The sequence below is a fragment of the Ascaphus truei genome, chromosome 2, assembly GCF_040206685.1.
Source record: "Ascaphus truei isolate aAscTru1 chromosome 2, aAscTru1.hap1, whole genome shotgun sequence".
Classification (NCBI taxonomy): domain Eukaryota; kingdom Metazoa; phylum Chordata; class Amphibia; order Anura; family Ascaphidae; genus Ascaphus; species Ascaphus truei.
The window spans coordinates 29447407-29461519 of NC_134484.1; the positions used below are offsets into that span (position 1 = coordinate 29447407).

At 41.7% G+C, this 14113-nt stretch overlaps 1 protein-coding gene across 3 annotated transcripts in view; it reads left to right on the top strand.

Annotated features, from left to right (window-relative positions):
• ZFAT (zinc finger and AT-hook domain containing) overlaps positions 1–14113 on the top strand; it is a 295248-nt gene that overhangs the window by 238299 nt on the left and 42836 nt on the right. For all 3 annotated transcript variants that reach the window (XM_075581826.1, XM_075581827.1, XM_075581828.1), the window contains one exon: positions 9365–9483. In XM_075581826.1, the coding sequence (XP_075437941.1) occupies positions 9365–9483 (119 nt within the window). The remainder of the gene's footprint in view (positions 1–9364; positions 9484–14113) is intronic.

Sequence of the window (14113 nt, forward strand, 5' to 3'; positions counted from 1 at the left end):
CCCACCCAATAGCATATGGTATATGTGTGCGGGGAACCTAATGTTACCAGGTGTGGTGCTTTACCTGTTAGGCTCACAGGGGGCCTAAGTCTCCGCCACGGTGAGCCTGGGGCACGTATAATAATAGGAGTAACCTTGTACTCGGTGCAGCGCCTCCACCTGCGATGGCTCCCACCAGAGGGGGAGTGGTCCTCGCAGGACAATTTATATATATCACACACACAGCATGTAAAACAACCAATGACTTTACTGTAGCAAACGTACGTATTCATATAGATATCAACAGGTGTCCCTCTCTAGAGGAGACACTAACTACTGCGTCTCACAGGACGCTCCCACCTGCACCGGGTGATCCCACCCCGTGTCCAGTAACCCCACACAATATGTCCTCTACCCTCAAGTGAGATTAGTATGTGTATGACTGCGCAGCCACTATGTCCCGTGTGAATATGATATGACTCGTTGGTGCACTTGTTGATTACCTGCCGGGCACTCCGGTGCCCGGGCCTGCCAAGGAACTTCACAAAGGATCCTGATGTCGGCTTTATACAGGAACTACCGACCGGGGCGATCCCACCCAGATGGCTGCTGCAGCGACAGCGAAGGTCTGAGCCCAAACCTCTGGATGGACGTGCAGCATCTGCTGTGTCCCTAACTGGTTCTGTATAGTAAGGGGCAGGGTCCCTAACCTAGGGCCTGTCCCTGAACAACACAACACTACTGGTGGCTCAGGGCTATCTGGGGCCTAGGGGGCTGCTGGCCTAGTCCAGGGAGTCACTGACTTCTGCACCCTACCTCCTTCCCCTGGCTGCTTCTGGCGCTGACTACAGTGGCGGCCGGGCTAAACCTAATGCGGCTGCCCCTGCATTTTAAATATAGCGCGGGCGGCGCGCGCTTATCTTCGGCGGAAAACCAGCCAGTTTTCCCGCGCCTCGGGCACTTTCAATAGTAAGCGTCATTAGAGCTTATCTATTGAAGCGGCCGCCGCGCGGGAAACTCCGTTTTTAAACGGAGAGCAGACCCGCTACGCTCCTGGCCTGCTCCCGGCAAGCGTTAGATTAAAAGCTGCCGCAGAAGTAACTAACGTGCACCAAGCCCGCGAAATGTATCTATTTTTCCTGCAGGGCAATCCTTCAGCCCTATTGGCTACTCGGGGGCACCTGGTGCCTTTCCCCCTTAGCCTCCTGGGAATTGTAGTCCCGTGGAGGCTATTTCTATATTGGGGCCGCGTGCGCGATTCTACTGCGCATGCACAACTCCCAAAGGGCTGCCGCGACTCCCTAGCCTGATCCGCGCATGCGCGATGACGCCGCATGCGCACGCACCCACAATGGGGGCCCCCGCTAGCCGGGTACGCCGCCGAGCCTCCTAAGGCTCGCAACACTCCCTACTCTGGCCCCCACCTTTGGGAACAGCCGGCGGGTCCGTCGCTGGCTCCGACGGCATCCGCGGGACCCGCGACCGCGCTAATCCAAAGGAGGGGGGTCTCTGTGAGCCGGAGGGCACCGGGGCTACATAATATACCGTATATTTATATTCCAGTAGTGTATCACTACGGTTGCTGACATCAGTGTCAAAAGTAGATACGGTTGGCTTTTCAATAACTTTCTTTCTATGTGTTACTCGAGTACTAAATGAGTTGTGTGTAAATTAATTTCCTTCAACCTTAATGTCAATTATATGGTGCACAGTTATACATTTCAGGCATGATAGGATACTTCCATTTGTTGTTTCTTAATTAAAGTCATCCTGACAAAGGTTGAGTCTCTAATTAATGTACTGCATTGTTGCAGTCATTTTAATTTAAAAGTAATATCCAAAGTGTTTTCACAAAATTAGTTTGTGATATTGAGTGGTGCCAAGTGAACATCTAATTTCCTTTCTTTCATCTGGGTGATACTTATGTCTTAGCCTGAGTTATGGGTAGTACGTTTCTATTCAGCTGCTTATTAACCTTTTGAGTTCTGAAATGCACAACTAGATCCAGTGCGCCATGAACATTCTGGCTCCGGGGCCATGTAATGGCTGTGATCAAATGGCCCCACGCCGACACAATGTGAATTCCGAGCGGAGCGGCTACCGGCACCTACTATGGAGGTAAGTATGTCCAGGAGCAGGGGATCTCAGGAGCCGAGCACCATCAATTTCAGCTCCGGGGACCCCCTACTCCTGGTCATACTTAACTCCATACTAATGGCTTCAATCCCGTGTAAAAATAAATAAATAAATATATATATATTTTTAAAGCGCTTCAATTTCCGCTTTAAAACCAGATTGTGGGTAGTAAGCACAAATGGTAGTGCTTATTATAATGGCCAGAAAAGGGTTGTTTATTTGGATCTCTTAATTTGAGGCTCTAATGAGCCACCTAGTCTGTCCTAATTTAAAGTTTTATCTTTATTTTTTCAATTAAGCTAAATAATGTTGAATCCTAGCACATCTAAAGTAGAGACTTTTGTAGAATATCTAAGAATAACCTTTATTTTAGGTCAGCATAAGATATCACAAACCAAATTAATACCTAAGTTTACCGAAGGAATGCTCTTACAGGAGGACAAGTTGCCGGAGGGAGTCTCAAGATATACAGTTTATCGCCTTTGTGCTATTTATAACGCAGTCACTACTAAAGGAGATAACCACTAGGGGAGCTAGAGAGCATATGATTAGCACCTTCAACTTCAGATTCTAAGGCCGTGATTATGTCAAAAAACGCCGGCATCGTCGCCTAGCATGATGCCGTGCGATGCAAAAACAAACTGCACAAATACTATTTAACTAAACCTACCGTCAGTGATGTGCGCGCCACCTGGAGCTGCAGGGCGATAGACTGGAGAGGAGACAAAGGAATTTGTTTTTGGCAGGCGATGGCCGCATCACGTGTGCCGTTCCGCCAATGAGGGCGAACCGCTCACGGACATGTTTCCCTGTCTCCTCTGCTCCTTTCCTGTCTCTCCTGCATGATCAGATGCCGCTCGTCGGCAGCATGAGGGTGACATGAACGGATCACGCTGCTGCCCGCCGGCATCTGGTTTAATCAAGGCCTAATGCACCAAAACTAGGTCTGCTCTCTCTCAACTACTCTGTGAAATTTGACTAATCTTCCATGTACTAACCCAAACCAACAACTAGGGAGAGCAGGGCAATACTCCCAAACCGCGGGACATAACAAAGCAGTATTGAGGGTTACACCAACACATGGGATAAAAAGATCCAGGGATACAACTTTCCTAATTTTACCTGTAATGCCACGGGGGCGCTATTCCTCCATAATAGGGTCTAATCTAGCAAAGCAGATTGTTTGACTGGAGCATACACTGGGAAACCCTAGGAATGCGCCACTCCCATCTTGGGACATAAATAACAACTTGGTGTAGCAGTAACTTGATACCAGAGGATATACAGTAGAGGCAACGCTTATTCTAACATTTGCCTTAAACTAGCCGGGTTACATTCAGGGTATGTGCTGGGTATGTTCTGGGCTAGTTTGAGGCACGTTTAAGGCATTTCTGCATTGACTAATGACCCATAGGATTAACACAGCAGGGATCCCTGGCATTCCAATTCAGTTTGAATGGGACTGCCAGGGATCCCCGCTGTTAATCTGATAGGCCATTAATCAATGCAAAAATGCTGGGGCTAGTTTAAGGAAATGTATTCAGAATGTACCTGGGTGTACCTGGGTCTTTTGGGGAATTGCCACTGGTTTTTGTTAGAATAATCGCTGCCTCTACTGTACTTGACATTGATCTTGCAGGCATGACTGTATGTTTGAACTGAGGAACTACAACTAGAAGCCCTGCATGCTCCCACGTCAGAGACCAGACCAGCAATACTAAAATACAGTTTACTGTACTGTATATTACTTGAACAGTGCCAATTTAATAGATTAACAACACAATGGTAAAATAAACCATGTGCATCTAAACTATTCTGGAGACTAAGAATAGCCGTGTAAAATGGTTAGTGATAAATGTAAGAAACAGTAAAAAAACACAAACGAATACAATAAGGATTTCTAGAACATGGAATGTAGCAAACAGTGCAAAAGATAAAACACAGCTCAGTACAGTATGTCTGTAAACGAACAGGGCTCACATCACAAAACCTCATATTTAGACTGAAAACAGGTTATGCTAAACCAATCAGACATGGATTAAATCTACATCTTATAAAAGTTATAAGAGAGAGCTACAGAAAAATGTGTCTGAGTCACCTAGAATGCAATCTGTGTCCAACTGCCCCAGTAATGCAGCCAGGTATCAGCTCCCAAGACAAGGATACAGATTTAACACAGTGCATGGAGGTTTTGGTTCAGTGTGCTGTTGAGCTCGGTAGAGTCTTGAAGAAGCAATAACCTACACCTAATGCACGAGAACCCACTGCATACCCAACAATTTATTGCTTCCTGAGAGTAGCCTTTCCCAAGTTCCAGTCTAAAGCCCGTAATATAGTGGGCGCGCGCGTGCCTGTGCGAACGCTCGTACACGTCATGCACACTTTTCGTGTGTACGGTCTGTGCTGCTGTGAGCGACAGGCTTGGAAGATACTGTGTGTGTCACTGTGTGTGTGTGTGTGTGTGTGTGTGTGTGTGTGTGTGTGTGTGTGTGTGTGTGTGTGTGTGTGTGTGTCACACTGTGCCACTGGGGAAGCTGTGTGTGTGTATTAAATTTTTAAAAAAAGACATGCTGTGAGAAGAAATTATTTATTAATATTGTGCAACTTTATACACACATACACACACATATATACATATATACACATACACACACACACACACTGCAGACTTTGAGTGGTAGCGGCACGAACACTTTCTTTTCGGTGTCTTCCCCCAGATCGCCCGGCTCCACGCTCACTGCAGTGCCCACGCCCGGCCCTAGTATACTATGGCTGGCTAACCACAGCCAACTATAAGTGCCACGTGTGCGTGCCCTCTATATTACGGGCCTAATAATAAGGACTGCTTTATGTAGAGAGGAAGGCGATGCACAGCTCTCCGGTAACGGTAATCAAAAAAGCGCAATGAATGAAAAACGATTTTTATTATACTAAAACAGATAGACACATGTCCATGGCACCTCTGACGCGTTTCGTAAACAACAGGGTACTTTGTCAAAGTGTAAGGAACCATACACATACTGATCTTTAAGTACGCTCCTCTGTTCCCTGATAGGACCATAGAACAGCCAATAAACTGAAATAAACGCACCTGTGGACTAAGGTGACTGATATTAACACTAGAGGAGGGTAAACAAAGATCTCCAATGTGTAAAAAAACATAACAAACATACATACAATAGCAAAATGACATAAATATTACATATATATATAAACATAATGTAAATAATGTGACCACTAATCCCTAAATGTTTGAAGGAGGAGGGAAAGGTACCAGTGTAGAGGGAGGAGTTAAAAATGTGTGTGAGCGTAGGGGTTATAGTAGGAGCAAGAGGTTTTAGGAGATGGGAGGGAATGGGATCAAGGGGACAAGTGGTAGAGTGAGAAGAGGAGATTAGCAGTGACACAGTCTCCTCTGAGACAGCGGAAAAAGAGTCAAGAAGGCAGGAGGAGAGTTGGGAAGTGGTGTAGGATGTAAGGAGGAAACATAGGGGATGTTCTGACGTATGGATTCAACCTTTTCCTTAATATAGTCAGCAAAGTCCTGAGGTGAGATGGAGGGGGAGGAAGAAGAAGAGGCAGCTGAGGGTGGTTTGAGTAGAGAGTCAAAGACAGAGAAGAGTCTAAGTGAGTTAGATTTGTGCATGTTGATTAGTGAAGAAATGTAGGTTTGTTTAGTTTGAGAGATGGCAGAGTTGAAACAGGATAGCATAAATTTGTAGTGAAGGAAGTTTGCGAGAGTGTCAGATTTCCTCCTGAGGCGTTCAGAGAAATGAGTGGAGGAATGTAGCATGCATGAGTGGGAATTTAGCCAGGGTCTGGGGTTAGAAGGGCGAGGATGGCAGAGAGAAAGCGGGGCATATAGATCGAGAGAGGAGGATAAGGCAAAGTTGTAGTTGACCAGGTTGTCAGGGTCTGGAGAGGAACTGAGAGATATGAGGAAGGAGCGTAAAGTGGAATCAAAGGCTGGTAGGTTAATAGAGCGTAGGTTTCTGTAGAAATGAGGGGTAGATGGGGAAGGGGAGAAGTGAGAGAGAGAAAATGAGATGAGGTGAGTGCTCAGGTCTTATACGCACAAAGCTGTTCAGTTTTGGGGCCACTCACAGGCTTGATAGAATGCACAGATATCTGGTTATTGTTTATTTGAGAAACAAAATGACGGCAGATGGTATCTGACCATGATTCACAAATGCCTAAACCTATATTCTACCTTACTGTCACATTAAATTACATTTTGAATTAGAATTCTCAAATAAACAATAACCTAGGTTGGAAATGTGCACTTCTGAAGAATAACTTTACTTTTGTGCGTCAATAAAGACATTTTTTTTTCCATGTTTTTGAGACTGAATAGACTTTCACTAAACTTTGGCAACTTTTAAACTTTAACTGATTACAAAACTATTAAGGTTGCTTTTTTTTTATATTCCAAAGTTACTTTACTAAAAGATAGATAGATACCGGTCATGGATTAATGGTTTGGCAGCAAGTAACACAATCTGTAATATGACAGTGTTTAATAAATAAATAAATTATAGTATCAATAACTAAGCTGAAAGGTATTGGGGTAGAGGAGATGGTCTTGTAATACTGAAGCGAAGGTGAATGACCACCATTTATGACCATGTTACAATACATATGTTGGATGCAGGAAGTAGTTGAGCATGTCTGAGGAAGTAATTGTATATAAGGTAATTCATGCCTTTTATGGATGCAGAAAAGGGAAATAAATTATGACAATAGTTCATACACTGTTCAGATCAGAAAAACACTAAAATCCTTTTGACTTTTCAGTTTTTTTGATGAGAGAGGAATTATTCTTTAGCTCTAATCTTTTAAATGCCAGTGAATTAATATGTATTATGCTTTTTTTCCTTGACATTTTAGTACACTAAAGGTTATCTGGCCTTTATGAACATTAGTTCATTTCAACTTATAGTGCAAACATGCTCTTAGTGTACAGTACTGCTTTTGCATGTATGGTAATGAGTTGCTCCAATGAAATGACTAAATCCAAAATGGAGAGATTATACAGGACAGTAAATCTTACATGTGTAATTTACCATCTGCCGTGGTCATCATCTGCATACCAATGGTCAATATTGTTATTATACTTACATTATCCATATGTTCTATAGCACTCTGCTGTGTAAGCTAAAACAGAGACAAGTGTAAATACTAATGTAATACTTCCTGGAGGACAAATGGCCATCAATGGTTCATTGGGCACAACCCTGATGAGAAAAACAATGCATGTTCTCTAGTGCTACTGTCTTTTTATATTATCTATTTGTTCTAAGTTTATGGTACCAGGATGAAGTAGCACTACTAATTTCAGTACTTGCATAATGATCAAGATGAGGTGTAAAAGGATTGGTGCTGTTATGCATTCAAAATTAGCCATTGTTTACATTGCAACCCCATGACATTTCACATAATTTTTTTCCAAAAGCTGTACTCTATTTTTAGAAAATTCAAGTGTTTGAAATCAGTTTGCATGTTCTGTGCCTGATTAAATGTAATCACTTGAAACTTTTTACAAGTATTGCTCTTGACATCAAAATCTGCATTTGTTACTAAATAATTATCATTGTAAGCTTTTCTCATGGGGTACAAAAGGGACAGTGTTATTCTATGTTTGTGTGGAGCAAGAGAATGGTACAGCCACAATAATGAGTGGGACAATCTTGCAGGGATGATTGCACACATAACTGTATATAAAAAGTAATTTTATTTTGTTTGTTTTGTTTAACAAAGTGCATCTGGCCAGGGCAGGGATCCCCAACCTTTTTGTGCTCATGGGCATACTTGAGAGTTCAGGAGAGAGTGGTGGGCACTAACCAATTAACAATCTTGCCGGGATGATTGCACACATAACTGTATATAAAAAGTGATTTTCTTTTGTTTGGTTTGTATAACAAAGTTCATCTGACCAGGGCAGGGATCCCCAACCTTTTTGTGCTCATGGGCATACTTGAGAGTTCAGGAGAGAGTGGTGGGCACTAACCAATTAACGCGCGTACACACACACAAAATACACTTACCTTACGGGGGGGCCTCCGCACTGGTCCCTCTCGCAGGTGCGGAAGTTGAACCTAGTTATCGGGCAAGAGAGAGGCACGCAGCAGCTGTCGGCAGCATTGTGGCGAGCTACTCGCTGGCGAGCTACCGGGGTCTCATGATCGACGTGTTGGAGACCCTTGATCTATGCCGTATTATCAACTGGTTGGCCAGTCAGTCGTGGGCACCCACAAAAGGCTTGGCGGGCACGTTGCAGACCCCTGAACCAGGGGATTCTACTCTTTGCCAAAATAATTGGGATTCCTGACTTAGGGCTAAATTCACTAAGCTTTGTTAACCTATTTAACATGGTTATTGGAAGTTAACACCCATTAATCATAACACAGTTTGCACTAAAGCAAATAATGTGACATTAACCACGTTCATTTGTAACGGTTGTTATTTTTAATAACATGCAAATGAACCGCACTGGCTGAATTATATTCACCCCATATTCACTACGCTCTTTGAAGGTTAATGCTGGGAAATAACACTACATTATTTAAGCTACCTAACTCTGGTGTTACTCCTAGCCAGACACTGGATTAGGGAATTTGCTGAAGAGGAGAGGGGTGAGAGACCCCTGAGGATTATACACAACCCTAATTAAATTATTTAAATTTGCATATTTCACAGGTCTCTCTCCCCCTCTCTCTCTATCTCCCCCCCCCCACCCCATCCATCCATATCTCTCTCTCTCATATTTACATATTACATATGGAAACGTAACTAAATATGAACAAATAATAATATGAGTAATGTAGGTACTAACATGTTATTTTTATTTGAAGAGTGTACTTTCCCACTTATTGAACTTATTGGGAAATTATTATTAATATATATATATATATATATATATATATTTTTTTTTTTAATAGAAAACATTAAAATGGAAAATGTATATTTTTATTTTATTTTGTTTGGCTCTGTCTGCAACTCAGCTCATGTCATACCTTTTCAGTTACACATACAGTATACTGTAGTGTAATTCTGTAGATACTTTCACTTATTACATATTTTGGAGATAGTTATGTGCCTATTTTTGTGTTATTTAGAAAAAATCATTCAAATGGCAAATCATGCTGCACATGTTTTTGTGTGTATTTGAACTGGTAAGATGAAGGTGAAAGTTTGATGGGTAAAAAAAAGCAAACATTTTTTTTTAATTCTGTTTTTCTTTTTTCCATAGGGGGCATAAAGTGTCCTGTATGCAGTTTTGTGTATGGTACCAAATGGGAATTCAACAGACATCTTAAGATTAAACATGGTCTTAAATTAGTCGAAAATGATGGAGAATCTAAGTGGGAGGTAAAGAAAATAAATACTTTTCATTTGCTCTGTAAAGCTTCCTGAGAGAAAATCATATAAGGGATGAGACATCACGTTTATTACAAACAGGATACTGTATAAGAGACAACTTATTAAACTCCCATTTGTAAGTTAGTACTTCTTTCAACAAAATATAAAAGAGCCAGAATTTATCATCAAATGTTATATACATTTAAGTTATTATAAAAATTTCCAACAGATTCTACTTATATCACGAACCCTGAGTTTGTACAAGTGTTCTGTTAACCTTCATTCAATATGTTTTGTAAAAGGCTCCCTGAACTATGCTTTTAAGGGTATTAACACACTGTATAAAAGCTTAGGCTATCAGGTTTCACCGCTCAAAATGTTGCCTGTGTAAAAAGAAAAATGGTGCTTGTGAAACATACAATAATTGAGCAGTATTTATTTGTTATGTTCTTTATGACAACACACTTTTAAACGTAATGTAACTTCAACACAGATAAGTCTTTTAACGTTTAACGTTGACTCAATGTTTTTCAACCTCATCTTCTATGTCTATAAACTGTGAAGCACTAAACTACTGTATAATATGCATCTTCAGTTCATCTGTTTCTAGCTCAGAAGACAGCAGCAAAACACTAAAATAGAAAAGAAAGAAATGCGGGCAGAGAGAATAACTAATGCTTGTATGCCAGAGCTAACCGTGCCATAGGAAAGATGCCTCATACATACAGCAGCTGCCATTGTAAAAACAAATCTTCAGCTGTTCATTTATGGTTTTTCTTAAGTGCCTGTAATACAAGATATACAGTTATATATCGTAGTTGTGGTCATTCAGGGATCCTTCACAAGTAATACTCTTTTCTAACCTTTAAAGTTGAATAAAAAAAGAAGATTGGCCTTCTTCTTTCAATGTATCTATGCTTCGTGCTATAACTGTATCAAATTAAATATGTCAGACAATTTTCTAAAACATACTGTACCAGTAAGGTCTTACTCACACTGGGCGAGTCTCAGGCAGTGAACAACCACATCGGTACCCAACATTAATGTATTCAGTCTTTGACGTCACCATGGATCCATTGACATGTTATTTTGTGGTCCAGACTCAAAATGTCTGCATTGCAGCAGCATTGACACTTATGTTCTGTGTAGCATTTATTTACAAACACAAATATCATTTGCAGTGGAGTAAATTAGGGGATGAAATAGAACGTTGCAAAGAACAGAAATAGATAAAATGTGTAACACACATACTACGCACTCGTAGAACAGGTCATTTGCATGAGCTTAAGATCTATCTAAATTAAACTTCTCGTATACAAACCTTGGATTCCTTTTTTTGTGTTCAATTGGTTTGCAATGATTAGAACAGTGATGCTCAACGTCAGTCTTCATGACCAGCCAATAGCTCAGGTTTTTAAGGATATCCCTGCTTCTGCACAGGTGGCTGAAGACTGAGCCACCTGTGCTGACGCTGGGATATCCTTCAAACCTGGCCTGTTGGGAAGGTCATGAGGAGTGGATTTGAGCACCCCTGGATTAGAACATAAGCTTGGTAACTTTCTAATGCAATGTTAGCAAACTGACATATCACCCGCCAGATACATTACAACTTTAAAAAATAAAACTATTGCAAGTCAGAAAGCTAGTAGGACAAGCAATAGCACCAAAAAACCTGGTTCCCAACCCAACCTACTTTCCACGGAAGATGCCGACAGTTACTTCATGGTTGTTTTTTAAAGCCCTGCACCACGCAGGCCAATGGGAAGCCGTGGCGGATAACACGGGAGACTTAAACGCCATATTGTATCCCCTGTGGGCATCTTCCCCAGTACGTATCTCGGGAACCAGGGAAATTAATGCAGTTCGGCTCCAGAGATCCCCCTACTCCCCAATATATATGTCAAAAAAGAGGTGCAGGAGGGTGAAGAAAAAAACTGAACAGACAGAACTGCTCCTTTCATTGCCTTAAAGATGTAATGGAGGAAATGCTATGCTGATAATGGGCTTTGTGAATGTATGTTGGTTGGTATCTAATAAACATGTAATCATGTTTTTACTTCTCTCTTTTGATATGCCTGGGCATTTTCATGATGATCTTTGTAATACCAAACATCAGTGTGACTGGTGAATTGTCAAATGAAATATTTCAGTGTGTTCCATAAGAGATGTTCATAGAGTGCACTACTAAACTATTGTAGTCATGAGATGAATGTTTGTGGTGTCAAAGGGTTGTCAGATAAGTCCTGAACCTTCTTTACAAAGCACAATCTAATATTGGTGATTAATGGGAATACAACTTTAGCAGTACATAGTGCATCAACAAATGGGTGTCTCTTGGCTTCAATATAATGCCGTTCTCAATCAATCAAGGGTGAAGATCAATACATGTCAAATACCCAATACATTCTCCACATCATTTAAGTTAGGTATTGTTACCCATGACCCCTTTTATCCATTCTGTGCAAATAAACATTTTGCTTATGTGAGCTAGAAAAATATTCTCAATAACTATTCTACTGGTCTGTGTACAGTACAATAACCTCTATTCTTTATAGCGTCTAATTACTGCACCGGGCCACAATAAATATTGCAACCTCTTCAACTCAGAATTGTAAACTGCAGAAGCTACAATGAAAGATAGATATTAATAAATAGTCCCGTAGCTCTCACCACCAATATCTGTTCTCTGTGTTCCAACTTTCAAGCCTTCTCTTTCTACCGCTTAAATCTCTTATTCTCTATAAATAGTCACTTTTTTCAGATGCCCATTCTTACCTCTTTATGTTTAAGGAAACATTTTATTAGCCATTAAGCTATCTCTCCAAATGTTCTTCTTGATTTTCATTTATCAGCATCAAGCTCCTGCAGTGCACTCTCTGCTATTCAACAGAAATGGGCACCATCATACTAATATATATGGCCTCCAAAACCGCCTTCATTTTTCTCATTATCGTATATAATACATTGATTAAACTGCATGCAAATAAACGCACTGAGCGTTTCACTTTCCTATCTATTTTAAATACAGTATGTACAATATGTTTACCTAGAGCTTTCACCTGCATTACACAGCATGCACGGCGATGCTCAAGGTAATGAAGTACAGAATCAGAAAACCCACTCGAACAGCTACAGTATTTTGTCCCGGTGTTCATCAGTTTGAGTCTGATTACTATTGAAGTGAAACTTTTTTGCTGGCACCTAGTGAAATTTCATAGGACTGAATCTCCTTCATTGGGAATGAAAATGTGTAACGGAAGTGACGTCAGTTAATGTCGATGACCACGCATGTGCAGAAGTGACCGTTGGCATGCGTATTATTTATTTATTTATAAAATATTTTACCAGGAAGTAATATATTGAGAGTTACCTCTCGTTTTCAAGTATGTCCTGGGCACAGAGTTAAGACAAATAATACATGGTTACAAATACATATGTATAATTATGTTTACCGAAAGTGACATATTCATGGTTGCCTAGCGCATGCGCAGAAGCGACTTTCATCCCTCACACATGCGCAGAAATGAGGAGTGATGCCGCATACATGCACAGAAGCGGCCGGTGCCACCTGCGCATGCGTAGAATCGTCCGGCTCCATCTGCACATGCGCAGAAGCTGTAGAAGCCGCCAGCACATGCGCAGAAGCACACACTCATGAGCTTGCGCATGCGCAGGGACAGAAAAAACAAAGAGCCGGATGGAGAGGAAGAGCGCTAACCCAAGGAGGTACTGGTATCTGCGAGCAGAGCCCATACAGACACAAACACGCAGATGCACACACACACACACACATATATATATATATACACACACACACACACACACACATGAACGATTTTTGAAAGTAACAGCATTGACATACTTTAAAATCCAAAATAAATGTTATCATAAGTCAATTGTATCATCTATTCCAACTGATACTATGGACATTTCTGCTGAAAAAAAATGAACTCTCAAAAGTCTTTCATGCAATCACAGTCATAAAAATCAAAACACAATTTCACTGACAAAAGACAAAGAAGTTTCACTTAACATGCACTTGCTTGGCACACACACCCTTTTTTATACATTGAGCAGCTGCTAGGAATTTGCAACACCTCATACAGTATATACTGTAGCAAGAGTATTTTATACAGTATGTCACATAATACTGACAGTTTATTTTGTGCTCAGTAGTATTGTATGGAAAGTGGCATTACATATGTAACCCATGTCCGCCCCCCCCCCCCCGGTCGCAGACTGGACCCCTAGGGTGTAGTGAGGGCTGGCTACGTGTCTTATGGTGGTGCGTAAACCTTCATCTTTAGCAACGGTGCAGCGCCTCCATCTCTGGTAAGCCCTTAGGATCTAGGGTGAAATCCTTCCAGAGAGCCCTTTGCCTCAGGGCGAGAGATTTCAGTCTCACACACACAAGTCTTTTGTAAAAGCAGCAATGTCTCTTTATTCTCCAACAGCAGCACTCAGATACAGTGTACAGGGTCTTTGCCTCCTCTCCTTCTCCAGGCTGTACCCCTTCATGATGGGCTGTATGGAGCTCCAATACTCCCGACACCCACCCCAAGGTGCAGACCTCGAGGTGAGGCTAGCTTCCCCCCCCCCTCACCCCCTGAGCAGGGTGAGGGGCATTGGTCCACCACAC